Genomic DNA, 22,307 nt, shown 5'->3' on the forward strand with positions numbered 1-22,307 from the left:
TTAACGCTTATTTAACCTCGCACTGAACACTGCATCAATCTCACCGTTTGTTTCTGTTTTACACTCTCTACCCTTACTGCGAGCAAATTCAAATGACAGTGGATTGGATTTTTCTAAAGTTCCCTCGTTTTAATTTAAGACAATCTACTGCAATCCAGTGTAAGGATTTAGATTAAGCAATGTAAAGAAAACAGGAATCTGAAGTGACTTTAATGGCCAGAGATTGAGGATAAATAGTTTCATTCTTGTATTTTTCTCCAAAACGTCCTCCTCTCACAGGGTGGTCATTGAGCAAATTGAGCACAAATTGAGCACACTATAGAGACCCAGAACATCAAAGTTATTTTCTCCTTTAGCAGTAACCACCCCTCCTCTGTGCGGCATGGAAAATGGTAGCCTGCCTAGTGCCTACACCTTCGAAAAGCAAAGTCGTCTCTTGACCCTGGTCCCTATTTCATTAGCCTATCACTGAACGTGTGCGCCCGAGCCCATGGAACAGTCACGAAACAAACAGGAAAGCAGGTGATCTATACAAATCAATGCACGGAATTAAGAATGAAAATTACCCTCTTACCTAAATCTATAAAACCGGTGGAATAGTCAAATTGTTTAGGAATCCGGGGGATAGCACGCTTGCTGTGTTACTTTTTCTTCACTTCACTGAATCCGGTTTCCGACTATAAACCAATCCTTACAGCTGCCTGCCAATCTGGCGAAGCCGGCCACAATCAGACGAGCAGCAGGGTGGGCTACAGTTTATCCGGGTACCACCGCGCTGGAGCTGGGTGAGCTGTCTGAGTTTGGTTACAGACTGGATCCACCCTCTAGTTACAGTATCTTACTGCGTCCCATAACAACGGAAACCAAACGAAGACAGTGGCATAGAGATGTAGAGGTTCATGACAGAAAAAAAGTAACCAAAAGTGAATACATCCAAAAGAGCGAAAAGAGACTAATGTTTTCTAAACGTTCAACACTAGTTCATTGTGTTATTGACAATGGTCCCCCGCCAATGCCCGTCAGACGGGTTCGCTAGCCGCTGGAGAGATGCAAGAGTGATGGTGATGGTAGAATGATAGTTGCGCTCCCCCGCGCGCACACCTCTCGAGCTGGGATCGATTTGACAGGAGAATTGTGAGCTGTCTTTCCCATTCTGAACACATGCGCTGCGCCCGCCCGCCCCATTTGCAATCTATCAAGTATAGGCTACGTTCAGTGATGTCATAGTTTACAAGTCGCCAAGTGACGGATGTGCTGAAATGACGGCATGGCAAGTCTGAGGAGAAGACCAAGTGATGATGACGAGCTCAGTGCGATTCAAAAGTTATTCGTTTGTCAGCCTTGCGTTTCTGTGGGCTGGGGGGGTGGGGGTCCTCTAATCGTTTTTAGACAGATTGGCAGATGCTCAACTATAGATCAATTTAATCGATTACACTTAGCATCACATAATAGGCCGGCTCACTTCCACACTTCAATCACATTACAAACGCTGCATAAATATCAATAGGCCAACTTGATTCTGTGCCCATCTGGAAGCGCGTCGGTGTAATGTAAACCCCCGAGGTGGTGTTAAACATAATTTAATTGTCTCCGTCTCACAGATATGCTCCAAGAGAAAAGCTATCATTTATTTGATCCCAAGATTATTATATGGGGGCTTTGCGATTGATTGTTTAGCGCAGTAGCCAATTTAGGCTAGTCATTAGGCTTTGGCCAGGTCGATGTCCGCTAACGACCTAAGGTGAGGAGGATCCAATATGTTCAGATATTTTTCACGGAATATCATAGGAAGGGGGCTTATCTTTCTGCTCACTAGGCTATATGTTTATTATCTACACAACTTTCGTTACATTGATCGAATAAGCGAAAAATAGGCCTACTGTAGCCTATGCTGCAGAAGTGAATGCTTTGGTGGAGAGAGCATGAAATAAAATCTGTTCTGAGTGTGCTCAGATAAAACACGACTAGACCCGGTGCAATTCAGCCAGTATATTCAATCTCTCCTTGCGATTAATTTCCAGCATCGAGTAGTCTACACTTCTACTGGCCAGGCCCCAGACATTTATCTAATAAAATATTTACCACAGACTACCTCGCGAAGCTCCACCCTGGTTTTTTACGACTTGGTTTAAGTGAGTCAGCGGCTAGAATGTGAGCTGTAAAGTTTCAGTTGAAGGTGTAGACTACCTCTGTCTTTGCATGTCACTTAGTTTCATGGTGACTCGTTATTTCGTTCTGATGAGGTTGTAGGTTAACCTGGGCTAAAAGTAAGCCTCCATTTATGAATGTGCCTGTCTGCATGAAATATCATTTTAAATAGACATTTGAGAAGATACTGCTGCTGTGAAAATAACCATGGGAAGCGCATACAAACGACACACTACAGGCTTTAAATGGCAGATTTGTCAGCCAATGTTGCAATTTTCCGTCACTGACTCTCAGCAGTCTGTCTCTTCTTCCAATAGAGGACAGGGCAGACCAAACAGTGCTCCCACACATTGGCTAACCAGGCTGTCTGCATTGTGTCCCACCCACCACCCGCCAACAACTCTTTTACGCTACTGCTACTCTCTGTTCATCTTATATGCATAATCACTTTAACCATACTACTGTATATAACCTGTCTTTTTACTGTTGTTTTATTTCTTTACTTACCTATTGTTCACGGTGAACAGTTCACCTAATACCTTTTTTGCACTATTGGTTAGAGCCTGTAAGTAAGCATTTCACTGTTGTATTCGGCGCACGTGACAAATAAACTTGATTTGATTTGAACCGTTAAGGACAGTGGCGCGCTATAGGACTTCAGAACCATGGAGAGCTCCCGCATGAAAGCTTAAAATCCGCTGTTGTCTGCATTGACTCAGCTGTCAGATCAGCCGCCAACCGTTGTTTGAATCAACTGAAAAGGATGTCAGGATATTTTGACAAATGTGTGAAACCACCAGAGAGCTAATGTGATTCGAAAATCCGCCTCGTTTAGCGGTGTGGATGTTAGGCCTTTTAGCTCAAGTGTGAACACGGCTAATGGGTAGGCCTACATTCCAAGCTGCTGGCCATTCCGTTAATACTATTTCATCAAAAGCACTTATCTCATCTATCTTCCGCAAACGGCTGGGTTGTATTGGACCAAACCAAATTAACAGAAGAAAACACTTTACTGGGCATTAAGGTATGAGGTTAAATGGTGTGAAATTCAATTCGTGCCATCTGTTTCTCGGTGCATGGCGCAGTCGTCAAACTTGTATTTTCAGCCAGAGTAGCTATTTTCAAAGAGACCAAGTTCAGGATATCAAAAATGCACATTTGTAATAGCCTATTTATAATATCTTTCAATTTCAGATATCCCATTTGGCATGCCTGGGTTTATAGAGGAAATAGTGCTGAATGCGGAAGATTGGAGTAAAGGGCAAGACGACTCGTGTTCCAGGGACCCAGGATATAGGATCCCTTCTGGGACTATTTCCACCCATAATCGTTGTCTCATGGAGAAAAACATTATGGAAATATCTAGTCATAACTTGAGGAATATTTCTTCCCCACTCAATCAATATTTTCACATTTATCCCCTGAAAGATTATGTTTTTCTGCTTTGCGGGATGCCTGTAGGAGTGGTGAGGTAAGATGAGCTGACTGTAATTGATTTATCTCTGTTCAGTGGTGAGAAATATTTGCTTTATAAAATAAATTAGATTAGGTCGAGGTGATACACAATATAATGGATATTGTGCATAAAGACAAGGGGAAATGGATGAGAGAGGAGATAGATGATGAAAACTAAATCAAATATATGGCCTGAGTAGAAAATACATGAGCCTAGTAAGTTCAACAACAAAAAGTGAGCTTCAGAAAACTAGGTGAACAAGTTACTCACCCGTTAACAAGGGACACTATATGCAGATTCATTTAACCCCTCAAACTACTAACATCATGTGTATATATATATAATAGTAATATAAAATAATATAATATATATAATAGTGCGTAAAATAGTGTGTAAGACAGTTTATAAAAATAAAAGATGTGTACAGCATTAGTTATATAGGATGAGCGATGATTAGAATACAGTATATACACAAAGTGGGTATATTAGTGTGTAAACATTATTAAAGTGACCAGTGTTCAATTAATACACATCAATACATCTCTGTGTGTATTCAGAGTGTATCTAAATCATGTATTGCAGTTCTATCCAGCATGTCTATCATTCACAGACTTTGTATACCATTGGCAGATTTGTACACAGTCATGTGATATGTGGTATAGAAAAGTACAATATTAGGGGAAGCTATATCTCTGCAGATGATCTGTCTATCTGGTCAAAATCAAACCTTCACCCTTTGCTGGTATGGATGACTTGTTATTATGTCTCCAGAGAAGCCTAGACTCAAATAAAGGTCCTATCTATCAAATGACTATAGGCCAAATTAGGTATTTCTGGCTGGGATCAAAATGACCCCAAAGGACAACATTTTAGTCCATATTGATACAGAAACACTTAGCAATGATTTCAATTTATTAAGAATATTATTTAAAAAATATCCCTCTGGGGTGAAAATAACCCCAGTCGGTAGTTGTCCTTAGGCCTATATTGACAGTGAGAGCACAATCCTAAAATAAAATAAAAACTATTTCTCCCTAATCTAGTCTGAATCACAGGCTGAGATGTGCGGTAATAACTTTACTCACAGCACACTTCCCCATGAAGAAGACATAGGCTGTCTTTGAAGGAGCACTCCCTCTGCTTGCATATTTCCAGCTCATAAGGCATGCATTAAGAGCAACAGAGGCAGTAATGCAACACCTTCAGTGGACTCACACCATTACTTCTAACATGACCAAATAAGCCCACCCACGCAGAACTGTTCATAAAGCACCACGTGGGACACCTGAAACAAACACTCAAACGTTGCTGTCATAAGCACTAATGGCTGACACTCATAGATAATGAGTGGTGAGGTGGATTCTACCGCGCCCTAAGACCATAACTCAATTAGCACATGCTTTTTCCTAATTACACAGGAGGCACGCTCACACACACCGCGCACGGGTGGCCAATGGACTACATCGGGTTTCCAAGGGGCAGAGCTCTCTCTCACACACACACACTCACGCACAATATTTGACTTTATGAGTCAAGTGACAATAACTCTTTGTACTTAGTTTTCCCATGTTCTCATTTCTTTCCAAAAATACAAATTGTGATGATGTCTTATTCCGTTGTTAAAAGTAAAAAGTGGAGAGAAGGGAACATTGGGCTTGGCATCGATGTTCAACCTGCTGAAGGTTAATGAGCAGCAGACATCTTGGTTTCTTTGCTTTTGATCTCCTGCGTAGAGGTGATTATTTTCTTTATGCTGGTCACTGGCTGTAAACTGAGCCGACCTAGAAATAGTGTTCATCCCAGACAGCACTGGTGTCTGTCAATAATGGGAAAGTTCAACCACAACATTGACAAGAGCAGCTCAGATAGAGACATTTGTGGTGGCAGTGTTTTGTATGGGGTACAACAGTTCACAACTCTAGAACATGAGCTATTCGGCCTGATGCCTCTTCAGATTTAAGAGCTAGCATATCTATCATTCTATGATCAACTCAATAAAACCTGACCTAGATTTCAGAGGATTTCGACAGACTTATACAAGAGAAGCACTCTCACACCAATCAATGCCGTTCCACACATCGTGCAATTCTCTCCTCTGTGATCCTGGGGAAAAAAAGTAATCTAAATTGACTCATGTGTGGTGTTCTACTGCCATCTAGTGGTACACAGGTGTCATGGCAAATTGGTGTCACCGACAGCGCAGCCGTGGTGGTTTTGAGGTCAGCCAGATTTATGGTGATGACAAAAATATCTGAACAAGTGCCCTTTTGTGGGGAGCCATTCCTCCCAGCCCCATGCAAACTAAAATAATGAAACCCTCAGCAAATAACTGTCTGAGATCAGCAATTATGTTTGAAAAGTTCAGGAGATACTGTACACAGTTACTATAAAAATATTAAATTGAATAATGATTAATAAAATCATTGCTGCTTAAATTGCCAAAAAAAGAGACATGTCAACACTTTTGAAAATGTTTATTTCAAAAAATTTCCATGGCTTTGAAATAAAACATGACTTACAAGACTTTCCAAAACATTGACCAAAAGGTCTGACTCCCTTTCACTTATAAATAAAACATGCAGCTTTAGATTGATTATATCACTTGTGTTTTCCCTTTCCTGGAAGTTTACTATATGTAGTGACGACAAAATAGTTGCAAAGACAATTCTGCGGGGTTGATAAAATGGGCACATTTACAACATGTTGAAAGTTCCATCCCTGTCTGTCTACAACACACCAGTTTAATCAGAAAATGCAGAAAATAAACCCATTGTTTTAGAAAGTAAACAAATGATCATTACGGTAAGCACCAGTGGCAGCTTGTAATAGAAATAGTCATTTGTTGTAAGGAGTGTATGTATAGCACATCTACTGTTCTCTAACAAGGAAAATGGTAGCAGGTACTCTAAGTTTGCCAAGGCCATTGGATTTCTCTTAATTATCGCTACTGAGATGGACCTTGGGCTGTGTTGGCCTAGAAGGCTGTGTTAAAGACTCACTGCAGAAAAAAATTAAATAATAAATAGCTGAAAAGTGATGTTGTGAACTTAAATTTAACCTTCATAATATACAAGAACTAGAATTAAACATACTTTTAGATTTATAAGACGACTGTGTTTTAGTCGTGTGTTTGACTCCACCAAACTGTCCTCGTGCTGCAGGCTTACAGTTCATCATGGCTGGGTGGGGGCTGCAGGCTTACAGCTCATCATGGCTGGGTGGGGGCTGCAGGCTTACAGTTCATCATGGCTGGGCGGGGGCTGCAGGCTTACAGTTCATCATGGCTGGGTGGGGGCTGCAGGCTTACAGTTCATCATGGCTGGGCGGGGGCTGCAGGCTTACAGTTCATCATGGCTGGGTGGGGGCTGCCACTTGGGGGGCTGCAGGCTTACAGTTCATCATGGCTGGGTGGGGGCTGCCACTTGGGGGGCTGCAGGCTTACAGTTCATCATGGCTGGGCGGGGGCTGCAGGCTTACAGTTCATCATGGCTGGGTGGGGGCTGCAGGCTTACAGTTCATCATGGCTGGGTGGGGGCTGCAGGCTTACAGTTCATCATGGCTGGGTGGGGGCTGCAGGCTTACAGTTCATCATGGCTGGGCGGGGGCTGCAGGCTTACAGTTCATCATGGCTGGGCGGGGGCTGCCACTTGGGGTGGTGCAGGCTTACAGTTCATCATGGCTGGGTGGGGGCTGCAGGCTTACAGTTCATCATGGCTGGGTGGGGGCTGCAGGCTTACAGTTCATCATGGCTGGGCGGGGGCTGCAGGCTTACAGTTCATCATGGCTGGGTGGGGGCTGCAGGCTTACAGTTCATCATGGCTGGGTGGGTGCTGCCACTTGGGGTGCTGCAGGCTTACAGTTCATCATGGCTGGGCGGGGGCTGCAGGCTTACAGTTCATCATGGCTGGGTGGGGGCTGCAGGCTTACAGTTCATCATGGCTGGGCGGGGGCTGCAGGCTTACAGTTCATCATGGCTGGGTGGGGGCTGCAGGCTTACAGTTCATCATGGCTGGGTGGGGGCTGCAGGCTTACAGTTCATCATGGCTGGGTGGGGGCTGCAGGCTTACAGTTCATCATGGCTGGGCGGGGGCTGCAGGCTTACAGTTCATCATGGCTGGGTGGGGGCTGCAGGCTTACAGTTCATCATGGCTGGGCGGGGGCTGCAGGCTTACAGTTCATCATGGCTGGGTGGGGGCTGCAGGCTTACAGTTCATTATGGCTGGGTGGGGGCTGCAGGCTTACAGTTCATCATGGCTGGGTGGGGGCTACCACTTGGGGTGCTACAGGCTTACAGTTCATCATGGATGGGTGGGTGCTGCCACTTGGGGTGCTGCAGGCTTACAGTTCATCATGGCTGGGCGGGGGCTGCCACTTGGGGTGCTGCAGGCTTACAGTTCATCATGGCTGGGTGGGGGCTGCAGGCTTACAGTTCATCATGGCTGGGTGGGGGCTACCACTTGGGGTGCTGCAGGCTTACAGTTCATCATGGCTGGGTGGGGGCTGCCACTTGGGGTGCTGCAGGCTTACAGTTCATCATGGCTGGGCGGGGGCTGCCACTTGGGGTGCTGCAGGCTTACAGTTCATCATGGCTGGGTGGGTGCTGCCACTTGGGGTGCTGCAGGTTACAGTTCATCATGGCTGGGTGGGTGCTGCCACTTGGGGTGGTGCAGGACGTAGTCTGCTGCTTCCAGCACCAGACGCATGAACTCCTCCACGTCAAAGGAGTAGTTGGTGAACTTAGGATGATCCCCCAGGGTGGGATGGTGACCCTGTGTGTGGTGAGTGGGGGGGGTAAAGTGAGAGAAAGTCTTTATGAACACTGCACTCCAGGTCTGTGATTTGTGAGTGTGTGTGTGAGGCAGCGTGAGTGTGTGTACTAAAAACTAAATGACAGATGAGTGTGGTGATAAATGCTGAAGCTACATGTGAGCATTAGTCGGGTGTCTCTGGGAATCTGGGGCGGTAAGTTAGGTGGAGGTGGTGGCAAGAGTGGTGTTGGAGTTTCCCACCTTATCTTCTGGGAGCACTTTGTCCCTTTTCTGCCAGGTCATATATCGGATCCCCCGTAGCCGAGCCAGATCTCGATAGCAGCTCTCATCCTGACAATTATATCTGTGGAGAACAGATGGAGACACTTCATCTCCTGCTCTCTCTCTCCTCTCTCTGTGGCGTCCGCCTCCTCGTCCTGCCTGATGAATGCCTGTTTAAATTAGGCCGTATTTCACCGCCATGCCTTGCGGCTAAGGGCTAACAGAGCACAGCATGCTGCCAGACCCACCCATCACACACATAGATACACAATACCATATCCAGCCCAGATATCACTCTGCCCTGTTATGCTTAAGCATAAATGCCTTAAAGTACTACTTAAGTAGTTTTTTGGGGGTATCTGTATTTTACTATTCATATTTTTGACAACTTTTACTTTTACTTCAATACATTCCTAATGAAAATAATGTACTTTTTACTCCATACATTTTTCCTGACACCCAAAAGCACTCGTGACATTTTGAATGCTTAGCAGGACAGGAAAATGGTCCAATTCACACACTTATCAAGAGAACATCCCTGGTCATCCCTACTGCTTCTGATCTGGCACTAACTAAATACACATGCTTTGTTTGTAAATTATGTCTCTGTGTTGGATTGTGCCCCTGGCTATTCGTAAATAAAAAATTATAAAACAATTGTGCTAATACAAGGAATTTGAAATTATTTATACTTTTACACTTAAGTATGTTTTAGTAATTACATTTACTTTTGACACTAGAGCATATTTCAAACCTAATACTTTTAGACAAGCAGTATTTTAGTGGGTGATGTTCACTTTTACTTGAGTCATTTTCTATTAAGGTATCTTTACTTTTACTTAATTATGACGATTGGGTATTTTTTCCATCACTGCCTGTAGACCCGTACTGCCATCCACAGAGCATGGAAGGACAGACAGAGACAAGGATCCAGTGAGACAGACAAGACACACAGACCCAGAAACACAAAGACACAGTAAACCTGTTGTAGACCCACAGAGACAGACTGACAATTGTCACTCACAGCTCAAAGATGACGGCCCAATCAGGAAGGAAGAGCAGATGAGTAAGTCCTGCCCCGTGAATCCCGATGAAGATGTCAGAGTTGTGGGTAATGCTGAGCTGCTCCAGGAACGGAACGTCCCTACAGACCAGACCAGACCAGACCAGACAGACAGAGAGGTCACCCACCAAGCACCTGCAGCACTCACATCAAGAGCTTCTATTTAAATTGAACTTACTACTTAACCCAATACCCCGACAGACTTCAGTCCAACATACTATACTGTACATTCAATATTTACTCCACTCTAAAAGCGGTGTGTCAGACAACGAAATCCAGCTGTTACACAATTCCCTTTGTGCTGCTGCATTGTGTTCTCCAGCATTACTATATAAACCAACATTACTTCCCCTAAACTGCGTCTAAAGAACACAAACTGTTCACTCACTTGTATTTGTAATCCACCACTCTGACCTCAAGTAGAGGTACAGTCTTCAGGGCGTTTGTGAGCTGTATGAACGCAGTGAGATGCATTCTCCGATCAATGAGAGCTCAAACAAACACAGAGACTGGCTGCATAAATCATAGGCATTTTACGCTGCCAGTTTATAGCAAATACAATTTTAAATGGCCAGTTAAGAGCTGGAGGAGGCAATGGAGGGAGGGAGGGAGGGAGGGAGGGAGGGAGGGAGGGAGGGAGGGAGGGAGGGAGGGAGGGAGGGAGGGAGGGAGGGAGGGAGCATAGAGTTGGCAGTGCTGCCTCAGCCTGGACTCACCTCCTGCTGGTTCAATATCTTACGGTAGTCTGTGCTGCGTGCCAACAACGTCACCCGAATCCTCCCCTCCTGAAACCAAGAACATAAGGGTGGTGAGATTATACTTACTGCGTGGCACAGTTGGTAAAGTGGAACATGGCCCCTGCAACGCCAGCATTGTGGGTTAAATTCCTGGGGCCACCCATAAGTAAGTGTGTGCATGCACGACTTTGAGATCCTTTGTATAAAAGCATCTGGTAAATGGCATATCTTATTATTATAAATATGACATGTATATTTTATATGGTGCAGTAAGAGCAATTGCAACATCTGCAAATATTATGCTGATCTCATAATCTGACATATTAAGGCCATCCATAGCTTTTCAAGGACCTTCATTTAGACTTTATGTACTTGTAGAAAACTGCCACAACAAATAAGGTAAGGGGAAGTGGGAGTTTTCTACAGAACTTTAAAAAAAAGTATTGATAATTTATTTTTTACAAATATTATGTTCATGATAGAGCTACAGCCGAGCGGGCTGAGCTAACAAGGTTGAGAGCAAGCTTGTTATACAGCATTACCATCTCCTAGTGGCTAAAAGAGCTACAAAACTACCTTTCAGTCTCACTGGCATTGTGCCATCTGAGGTGAAAATAGCCTGAGGAAGACAACTCCTGATGCTAAAAACAGAGAAACTGTGAAAGTGATCAGCCACAAACCACAAAGACTGCCAGGAGAACCCCAGAGGGAGTACACCAACACTGCATAGTGCTAAATACATGCCTTTACCAAACTATAAAACATATTAGATGGAGGAGATGAAACAGCAGTGTGTGCATAAGGAGAGCTGATATGATGCTGAGAAGAGCACAATGGTATGGTGTCTCCCTTAGCCATTAGTCAGAGGAATAAAAGGAGGGGCTGAAAGGGGCTGAGAGGGGGGTCAGGGCCAGGCACACCTCTCATTCAGCTGGGAGACGCTATCGCAAGCACCGTCATCTCACAGGAAGCCTGTTAACATATTCTTAGCATCAGCCGAGAATACACAATGAGCTGCATCCTCGCAAACGTCTTCAATGGTCATAAAGATACAGTCAAATGCACTCAGTCTGGGGTCGTAAAGACCAGTGAAGCCTGTATCGGGGAGTTACAGACCAGTGAAGCCTGTATCGGGGAGTTACAGACCAGTGAAGCCTGTATCGGGGCGTTACAGACCACTGAAGAAAAGGTGTGTGTGCGCCAACAAAGTGACCCGTGCTATGTGTGTGTGTGTGTGTGTTTCAGTGTGTGTGTATGTAGTCGTATGTGGGTGTGTGTGTGTTTCAGTGTGTGTGTGTGTGTGTGTGTGTGTGTGTGTGTGTGTGTTTCAGTGTGTGTCTGCATAGTCGTATGTGGGTGTGTGTGTGTGTTTCAGTGTGTGTCTGCGTAGTCGTATGTGGGTGTGTGTGTGTGTTTCAGTGTGTGTCTGCATAGTCATATGTGGGTGTGTGTATGTGTGTGTGTGTTTCAGTGTGTGTCTGCGTAGTCGTATGTGGGGGTGTGTGTGTGGGCAGTATTCCTTACCATGGGTCCATCCTGTGGAACGCTGAGTCGATATAGAACATGCTGGGAGAAGGCCCTGAACATCCCTTCACTGTAGCAGTCAGATATCTGCCATTAACATGCCAAGAAGAAAACATCCGATCCATTTGTATGTGTCCCTCACACGCACACACACATACATGCATAGAGAGAACACACACTCAGTGTCCCTCACACACACACACACACACACACACACACACACACACACACACACACACACACACACAAGCACAGAGAGAACACACACACAGTGAAATGTGTAATTTGATAGATATCTGCCAAATCCAAACATAACATGCACATGAAAAGACCCATTTCAAATCCATGCAGAGCGCAGATCTGTTATTCACTCCTACAGGCCCGAGCACAGATCTGTTATTCACTCCTACAGGCCAGAGCACAGATCTGTTATTCACTCCTACAGGCCAGAGCACAGATCTGTTATTCACTCCTACAGGCCAGAGCACAGATCTGTTATTCACTCCTACAGGCCAGAGCACAGATCTGTTATTCACTCCTACAGGCCAGGGCACAGATCTGTTATTCACTCCTACAGGCCAGAGCACAGGTCTGTTATTCACTCCTACAGGCCATAGCACATCAGTCATACATTTAAACACCTGAATTTAAACATGATCAATATTTCACACCTCAAGGCTGCCCCCTAAACCTACAGTACCAGTCAAAGGTTTGGAAACACTTATTCATTCAAGGGTTTTTCTTAATTTTTACTATTTTCTACATTGTAGAATAATCGTGAAGACATCAAAACTATGAAATAACACATCTGGAATCATGTAGTAACCAAAAGAGTGTTAAATTCTTCAAAGTAGCCACCCTTTGCCTTGATGACAGCTTGCACACTCGGGGCATTCTCTCAACCAGCTTCACCTGGAATGCTTTTCCATCAGACTTGAAGGAGTTCCCACATATGCTGAGCACGTGTTGGCTGCTTATCTTTCACTCTGCACTCCATCACTCTCCTTCATGCTCAAATAGCCCTTAAACAGCCTGGAGTTGTGTTGGGTCATTGTCCGGTTGAAAAATAAATGATTGTTCCACTAAACCCAAACCAGATGGGATTGCATATCGCTGCAGAATGCTGTGGTAGCCATGCTGGTTAAGTGTGCCGTGAATTCTAAATAAATCAAAGACAATGTCACCAGCAAAGCATCCCCACACAATCACACCTCCTCCTCCATGCTTCACGGTGGGAACCACACATGCAGAGATGATCCGTTCACCTACTCTGCGTCTCACAAAGACATGGCGGTTGGAACCAAAAATCTCACATTTGGACAAAAAGACATGTCCATTGATCGTGTTTCTTGGCCCAAGCAAGTCCCTTCTTCTTATTAGTGACCTTTAGTAGTGGTTTCCTTTATAGCAATTTGACCATGAAGGCCTGATTCACACAGTCTCCTCTGAACAATTTCTGTTGAGATGTGTCTGTTACTTGAACTCTGTGAAGCATTTATTTAGACTGCAATTTCTGAAGCTGGTAACTTTAATGAACGTATCCTCTGCAGCAGAAGTGACTCTGGGTCTTCCTTTCCTGTGGCGGTCCTCATGAGAGCCAGTTTCATCACAGCGCTTGATGGTTTTTGCGACTGCACTTGAAGAAACTTTCAACATGTTTTTTAAACGTTCCAAATTGACTGACCTTCATGTCTTAAAGTGATGATGGACTGTTGTTTTTCTTTGCTATTTGAGCTGTTTTTGACATAATATGGACTTGGTATTTTACCAAATAGGGCTATCTTCTGTATACCACCCCTACCATGTCACAACACAACTGATTGGCTCAAGCGCATTAAGGGAAAAAAATCCACAAATGAACTTTTAACAAGGCATGCCTGTTAATTGAAATGCATTCCAGGTCACTACCCCATTAAGCTGGTTGAGAGAATACCAAAAGTATGCAAAGCTGTCATCAAGGCAAAGGGTGGCTACTTTGAAGAAACTCAAATGTAAAATATATTTTGATTTGTTTAACACTTTTTTGGTTACTACATGATTCCATATGTGTTATTTCATAGTTTTGATGTCTTCACTATTTTTACTATTTTCTACATTGTAGAATAATAAAGAAAAACCCTGGAATGAGTAGGTGTGTTCAAACTTTTGACTGGTACTGTCCGTATTTACATGTTACCATGTGTACACAAATCTCCTTGAAATTATCATTTAAATTACATAAGAGCTGGACACGATGAATACAAAACATAAATATTTGACCTAAATTGCATGTTATTACCAAACTGGATATCAGAAGATGCAGGAAAACGGAATGAGGAGGCGAGAAGCATGAACAAAAAAAAGCACGGACATAAAGTCTGCGTGATAAAAATAGGCAAACGCATGGAGTCAGAAAGGCAGGGACATCCCAAGAAGTTCAAAGGGATTCAGATTTCCTCAAAGGCGGCGCAATTCTATCTCTATATTTTTACTACATAGGAGAGACAGACAGAATACGTACCAAAGGTGTGTTATAGAACAGCCCATATCTCATCCTGGGGAGCAGGGAGAACACGGAATCTTTGAAGCACACCTGTTTCAAGGTAATGGACACGTCAAACAACCATGTACGACCACACTCGAATGCGCACACACACACACACACACACACACACACACACACACACACACACACACACACACACACACACACACACACACACACACACACACACACACACACACACACACACACACACACACAGAGAGACACAGACGCACACACACAGAGACACTGACGCACACGCACACACACAGAGACACAGACACAGACGCACACGCACACACACAGAGACACAGACGCACACGCACACGCACACACACACACACACACACAACCGAGCTTTGATTATTTTACCCTTTTAGTGTCAAATGTTTTCAGATGGATGATGTCATAGTCAGAGAAAGCCTTCCATGTCTCACTGAACAGATCCCCATATCCACTAAAACTCTGAAAAGGAAGAAACATACATAAGAAAGCCGACTTCGAAATTCAATTGCTTCATCAAACTGGCTAAACTCAATTCCAGATTAAATGGAGACTATTAGGAAACAGTGGTTTGCATTATGAAGTATGTTTCATTAGAACCTTTCCCAGCAGTCAGTCACCAGTTTACCTTACAACTTGTGTTGTTTGTCAGATGAAAGGCCCTTCCTTTCCTTCTCGCTGTCATTTTCTCTCCCTCCCTCTATTTCTTTACCCTTATCCTTCACTTCCACAGCCAGAGGGGGGAACAATGGACAGGATAAGGTTTCCCATAAATCATTCTGTTTTTCACCTACTACTTCCTGTTGACCCCCTCCGCACGCAAGTAGTCACATGTAAAACACAGCACCGCCATACACAACCCTCTGGTCAACAACCATACTAACACTTCTCTACACAACCCTCTGGTCACCAACCATACTAACACTTCTCTACACAACCCTCTGGTCAACAACCATACTAACACTTCTCTACACAACCCTCTGGTCACCAACCATACTGACACTTCTTTACACAACCCTCTGGTCACCAACCATACTAACACTTCTTTACACAACCCTCTGGTCACCAACCATACTGACACTTCTTTACACAACCCTCTGGTCACCAACCATACTAACACTTCTTTACACAACCCTCTGGTCAACAACCATACTAACACTTCTTTACACAACCCTCTGGTCAACAACCATATTAACACTTCTTTACACAACCCTCTGGTCACCAACCATACTAACACTTCTTTACACAACCCTCTGGTCACCAACCATACTAACACTTCTTTACACAACCCTCTGGTCACCAACCATACTAACACTTCTTTACACAACCCTCTGGTCAACAACCATATTAACACTTCTCTACACAACCCTCTGGTCAACAACCATATTAACACTTCTCTACACAACCCTCTGGTCAACAACCATACTAACACTTCTCTACACAACCCTCTGGTCAACAACCATACTAACACTTCTCTACACAACCCTCTGGTCAACAACCATACTAACACTTCTCTACACAACCCTCTGGTCAACAACCATACTAACACTTCTTTACACAACCCTCTGGTCAACAACCATACTAACACTTCTTTACACAACCCTCTGGTCAACAACCATACTAACACTTCTTTACACAACCCTCTGGTCAACAACCATATTAACACTTCTTTACACAACCCTCTGGTCAACAACCATATTAACACTTCTCTACACAACCCTCTGGTCACCAACCATACTAACACTTCTTTACACAACCCTCTGGTCAACAACCATACTAACACTTCTTTACACAACCCTCTGGTCACCAACCATACTAACACTTCTTTACACAACCCTCTGGTCAACAACCATACTTCTTTCTGTACAGTACATACAGCTTTGAACAAAACAACAGCTTGCAACATGGTGGAATCTCCAATTAGCCTATGGAGGGCCCAGCGGAGTCCTCAACAGATTTCTTGCACCTATCCAGTCCTCTCAGCTCAGTGAAATGGATGCGGGCTGCAGAATGTTGTACCTACCGTATCCCACATGAGGATATTGATGTTTCTGCTGAAGGAGTTGTTGATGTGCTGGGAAATGTACAGGTTGACAAAGTCACAGAAATGATGGTACATGTTCACCCCTGTGAAAAAGACACATTCAGGTTGTCCATCACATCTCAGTACATCTGTTACTGTGTCACTAGTTATACACTGTACATAAACAGAATAAGTTATTTGACATTGTACTAAAGGCATGAAGATTGTTCCCACCTGCGTCAAGCTTCATGAATACAGTAGGTTTCTCAATGATGATGTCACAATGCTCTTCATCTGTGGGGTTGAAGTCCAGCTCTGTGTATGCCTGCAGTTCAGCATACCTTGGGAAGGAAAAAGAGTGTGTTTCAGAGAGTTTCATGTATGTGTCATTCATCAATCAATCAAATACTTTTGTTACGAAGTGAAATGTATTTAGAAAGAAGAAACCTTGATATGAATCTGACAGTTCAGGGAGGGGCATAAGGATTCTCTGTGTTGTCTCACCAGGACTGCAGAGGGCTCTTGTGCTCTCCTTCTGCGGCCAGCGCTCGGCTGTTCAGACTGCAACGCCCCCCAATCTCCCCCTCCTGGAGAAAGTCCTCCTTATACCTGCAGAGAAAACACAGGTGTGTCCCACACTTCTTTAATTTGATAATAATTTATTTCATTAGTCTAAGAAAAGTGTCTGCAATATTGCCTGTCCTGTCTTTTAGTTCGATGAAGATGAAGGGACAAGCAAATGGAAGAAACAGATCCAAAATAAACTACGGCTAGGAAATTCTTCCCCTGACATGGTCCACAAAGGAAAACAAGGAAACCAGATGGGTCGCTAGACAGGAAGTGTCAACCAAGGTGCACTGACCTCTCATGACCCCTGCGAGGGTTCCTCAGGTCCAGGTACAGATTGGTCGCCCTGCAGAAGCGAGTGTGGCTGGAGCATTTCAGAGATGAATCTCCCTAGAAATAAAATGTAAGCATTTAGCAAATGCCTTTTCTGTTTATCCCTGTGGATCCCTGAGTCCTCTGTGTGCAGCTGCACCGAGGGATGGCAGGGTCTTACAGGATTGGTGGCCTTGCAGAGGGTCTTCATCTCACTGAGGCGCTCCATGACATAACCAAAGTCTGCCTGTTTCCAGAACAGCTCCTGGGCTGCCTCCACTGAGCTAGCCCTAGGGAGGACAAAGAGCTCTGTTAGGCCAAACCAGCTGCAGAAATACATTATGCACATCCACATGTATGACAGGAGCTTGGCACAATATGCTAATGAATAAAAGGAAATGCAGAGAGGGGGATTGTGTTGTACCATCCAGAGTCGATCTTGGTGCAGACAGGATAGCCAAAGCGGTTCTCTGGGGCACAGTTCTTCTCATACCCCCAGCAGGACGACACATCCGGCAGAGCATCCTGTCGTAAAACATTAAGGGTGGGGGAGGGGGAGAGACGGAGTAAAGATGTGCTAACACATACTTGCATAGACCATGAAAGTCCACACTAAACAGCTACTTGTACCACCATGATACACATAAAAATCGGTGTGTGGTCACTGTCCAAAGCTTTAAATTTGCAATAATCGTAAACTTAAGTTCTTAACGTTTTTGTCACTCTCTGTCCACAAGACTGGCTTGCTTAGAAAATAGTTTCACCTTGACAAAAATCCAACTCAGTTCAAGAATTTAAAAGAGCTAATCCCACTCCACAGTATGAATGACGACACCCAACATGGTACGATACCCAACATAATAACACAGTGATAATAACACAGTGATAATAACACAATAACAAAGTGATAATAACACAATAACAGTGATAATAACAAAATAACACAGTGATAATAACACAATAACACAGTGATAATAACAAAATAACAGTGATAATAACAGTGATAATAACACAATAACACAGTGATAATAACACAATAACAGTGATAATAACACAGTGATAATAACACAATAACACAGTGATAATAACACAATAACTGTAATAATAACACAGTGATAATAACAGTGATAATAACACAATAACACAGTGATAATAACACAATAACAGTGATAATAACAGTGATAATAACACAGTGATAATAACACAGTGATAATAACACAATAACAGTGATAATAACACAATAACAGTGATAATAACACAGTGATAATAACACAATAACATAGTGATAATAACACAGTGATAATAACACAATAACACAGTGATAATAACATACATAATAACCGTGATAATAGCACAATAACAGTGATAATAACACAATAACACAGTGATAATAACACAATAACACGGTCATAATAACACAGTGACGATAACAGTGTTGATAATAACACAGTGATAATAACACAATAACACAGTGATAATAACACAGTGATAATAACACAACACAGTGATAATAACACAATAACACAGTGATAATAACACAATAACACAGTGATAATAACAGACATAATAACCGTGATAATATCACAATAACACAGTGATAATAACACAATAACACAGTGATAATAACACAATAACACGGTCATAATAACACAGTGATGATAACAGTGTTGATAATAACACAGTGATGATAACAGTGTTGATAATAACACAGTGATGATAAGTGTTGATAATAACAGTGATAATAACACAATAACACAGTGATAATAACACAGTGATAATAACACAATAACACAGTGATAATAACAGACATAATAACAGTGATAATAACACAATAACACAGTGATAATAATACAATAACACAGTCATAATAACAGTGATGATAACAGTGTTGATAATAACACAGTGATAATAACACAATAACACAGTGATAATAACACAATAACACGGTCATAATAACACAGTGATGATAACAGTGTTAATAATAACACAGTGATAATAACACAATAACACAGTGATAATAACACAATAACACAGTGATTATAACACAATAACACAGTGATAATAACACAATAACACGGTCATAATAACACAGTGATGATAACACAATAACAAAGTGATAATAACACAATAACAGTGATAATAATAACACAGTGATAATAACACAATAACACAGTGATAATAACACAATAACACAGTGATAATAACAGACATAATAACCGTGATAATAGCACAATAACACAGTGATAATAACACAATAACACAGTGATAATAACACAATAACACGGTCATAATAACACAGTGATGATAACAGTGTTGATAATAACACAGTGATGATAACAGTGTTGATAATAACACAGTGATGATAACAGTGTTGATAATAACACAGTGATAATAACACAATAAGACAGTGATAATAACAGACATAATAACAGTGATAATAACACAATAACACAGTGATAATAACACAATAACATGGTCATAATAACACAGTGATGATAACAGTGTTGATAATAACACAGTGATAATAACACAATAACACAGTGATAATAACACAATAACACAGTGATAATAACACAATAACACGGTCATAATAACACAGTGATGATAACAGTGTTGATAATAACACAGTGATGATAACAGTGTTGATAATAACACAGTGATGATAACAGTGTTGATAATAACACAGTGATAATAACACAATAACACAGTGATAATAACACAGTGATAATAACACAATAACACAGTGATAATAACAGACATAATAACAGTGATAATAACACAATAACACAGTGATAATAACACAATAACACAGTGATAATAACACAATAACATGGTCATAATAACACAGTGATGATAACAGTGTTGATAATAACACAGTGATAATAACACAATAACACAGTGATAATAACACAATAACACAGTGATAATAACACAATAACACGGTCATAATAACACAGTGATGATAACACAATAACAAAGTGATAATAACACAATAACAGTGATAATAATAACACAGTGATAATAACACAGTGATAATAACACAGTGATGATAACACAGTGATAATAACACAGTGATAATAACAGTCATTATAACACAGTGATAATAACAGTCATAATAAAACAGTCATAATAACACAGTGATAATAACACAGTCATGATAACACAGTCATGATAACACAGTGATAATAACACAGTGATGATAACAGTGTTGATAATAACACAGTGATAATAAAACAGTAGCTCACCCTGTACTATTAAAAACAATGAAAGTGCAGTTCTTACTTTAAAAGGGCAGAGCGGGTCCTCTCGACAGAGCCTGGCCACTCTCTTGTTATTGTGGAGGAAGTAGGGGATATGGTGCTGTGGCAGCGCGAGGCTGCTGTAGTGGAGTGGTGGTTTGTGGCTGGTGTTCTCAGCCTCCTCGGCAGCTACCACAGTGTAAGTACAGACCATGACCAGTGCTACCAACAGCAGCATAGTCAGTCCCACAGAAACACATGGGAGAGTCGCCTTGGCTTACCTCACAGCACAACCCAAACTCTGTGGAAAGAGAGAGAAAAAAAGAGAGACAGAGAAAGAGATGGGGAAAGAAAGTGCAATAGAGACAAATACACTGTAATCTAGGATAGAGATGTATACTGCAGTTTACAAGCGTGTGGGTATAGACCATAGTGCGGGAACCTGCCGAGGCGGATCTGAACTCCATATAGGAGAGGTCCTAGTGAAGGAAACATTAGTGACCCTTTTCCTACCATTGTTTGAGAAAACAAGTGCGGGACCTGTATGACATGTGACCCATGAGAACACAGCTACCAAAAAAGGTCAGACTAGAAGAATATCCACATAACATCATCATATTCCCATGCTTCTGTGCTTGTCCTGGGGAAAAAAAACTTCATGGTGGAAAATGTGTTTGTTGATGCATATGCTGACACAACCATAGACTGCTGAGCAGAGCAAAACGTTAAAGACAGTATACAGTTGCCTAGCCTGCTTTACACACCCGCTGGGAGACTTTTTATTTTATTGGTGGAACAATGAGCCAAATGTCTGAGATGCTTTTGAGTCCGTGGGAAAATGCCATAAGGCTTCAAAACATAAAGATGCTCAAGTTGTTAGTGGGCTATATATATGTAAGTTCAGAGCCTTGAATAATAACACCAACAAGCTATATGTGGGATAACATAACTACGACATCCGTTTCTGCTCCCTGAAGCTATTAAGTTAGCCGTCTAGACTTCTCTCAGGGAGTGTCGCTGGCCGTCTATTGTACCTAAGTAATACATTGCGCATCCAGAACACAATTGTTTTGTTGAATGCTACAATGTAAACCACACCATAAACTATACGGCGCAGTGACACATTGTATCCGATTTTAACTAGTTATCCAGCTACAATATAATTATCTGTAGCTTACAGGAAGGGAACGACTATCTCCGCTCGTTAACAATATTGCACCGATATTACTCACATTGCAAAACGCCCCTAAAATGTCTGGACTAAATGTCTGGACTAAATATTTATTTGCATTGCTGGACAAATCATCATCACTGTGCTCCCGCTACGCAGACATCGACAGCTTGCAACATTCTTGGTGGCACCGCTTTTGCTGGTACACCGTACAATTGACTGCAATCCGAGTGAAAAGGGTGACAGTGAAAGTTTAGAACCAGCAAACTTCGAAAACTACTTATCGGAAATAGAAACATTATGTGGTCGATCGGTAGATTAACCTACACATGAAACCTGGCGCTTACCTTCTGCAAACAAAAATGTATGCTCCAGGTCGCCATAACACCGGAAACCTTACACCGGCATGCAGTATATTATTAGTCACAAGGTGGAGTTGTAGGATGTAGTTCAGACTTGCAGAAGTGCAATTGTTTTTGCCTACAATTCTGCAACAATAAAAAAAAATCA

The 22,307-nt window shown here is 42.4% G+C and overlaps 2 protein-coding genes across 5 annotated transcripts in view; both read right to left on the bottom strand.

The window, feature by feature from the left end:
• Nucleotides 1-1,172, bottom strand: part of LOC118940490 (chemokine-like protein TAFA-4) — a 95,642-nt gene extending 94,470 nt beyond the window's left edge. Inside the window, exon 1 of the mRNA XM_036950575.1 lies at nucleotides 575-1,172. The gene's annotated coding sequence lies outside the window, so the exon portion shown is untranslated. The remainder of the gene's footprint in view (nucleotides 1-574) is intronic.
• A 4,891-nt stretch (nucleotides 1,173-6,063) lies between these two features.
• Nucleotides 6,064-22,284, bottom strand: eogt (EGF domain-specific O-linked N-acetylglucosamine (GlcNAc) transferase). 4 transcript variants are annotated; one of them, XM_036950576.1, is made up of 16 exons: nucleotides 22,145-22,284; nucleotides 20,670-20,927; nucleotides 17,812-17,912; nucleotides 17,569-17,677; nucleotides 17,371-17,465; nucleotides 17,013-17,117; nucleotides 16,743-16,849; nucleotides 16,509-16,612; nucleotides 14,855-14,947; nucleotides 14,459-14,530; nucleotides 11,959-12,045; nucleotides 10,414-10,482; nucleotides 10,086-10,147; nucleotides 9,659-9,778; nucleotides 8,614-8,716; nucleotides 6,064-8,373 (listed from the first exon to the last, which is right to left on the bottom strand). In XM_036950576.1, exons 2-16 carry the CDS (start codon nucleotides 20,862-20,864, stop codon nucleotides 8,227-8,229), a joined length of 1,569 nt encoding a protein of 522 aa, XP_036806471.1. In that variant the 5' UTR covers nucleotides 20,865-20,927; nucleotides 22,145-22,284; the 3' UTR covers nucleotides 6,064-8,226. The 4 variants fall into 4 exon arrangements, with proteins under 4 accessions (XP_036806471.1, XP_036806472.1, XP_036806473.1 ...); XM_036950578.1 differs by having other exon boundaries at nucleotides 8,232-8,373; nucleotides 8,614-8,793; nucleotides 22,145-22,278; XM_036950577.1 differs by lacking the exon at nucleotides 22,145-22,284 and having other exon boundaries at nucleotides 20,670-21,848.
• Between the last annotated feature and the right edge of the window lie 23 nt (nucleotides 22,285-22,307).

This window comes from Oncorhynchus mykiss, chromosome 17 (assembly GCF_013265735.2).
Source record: "Oncorhynchus mykiss isolate Arlee chromosome 17, USDA_OmykA_1.1, whole genome shotgun sequence".
Classification (NCBI taxonomy): domain Eukaryota; kingdom Metazoa; phylum Chordata; class Actinopteri; order Salmoniformes; family Salmonidae; genus Oncorhynchus; species Oncorhynchus mykiss.

Excerpts from the sequence above, each read along its gene's own strand:
- eogt (XM_036950576.1), bottom strand. The coding sequence starts at position 20,864 with ATGCTGCTGTTGGTAGCACTGGTCATGGTCTGTACTTACACTGTGGTA. Across the intron at positions 17,678-17,811 it reads ACCAAGATCGACTCTGGATG|GGCTAGCTCAGTGGAGGCAG; the intron begins GTACAACACAAT and ends TGTCCTCCCTAG. Across the intron at positions 10,148-10,413 it reads AGATATTGAACCAGCAGGAG|CTCACAAACGCCCTGAAGAC; the intron begins GTGAGTCCAGGC and ends GCGTTCATACAG.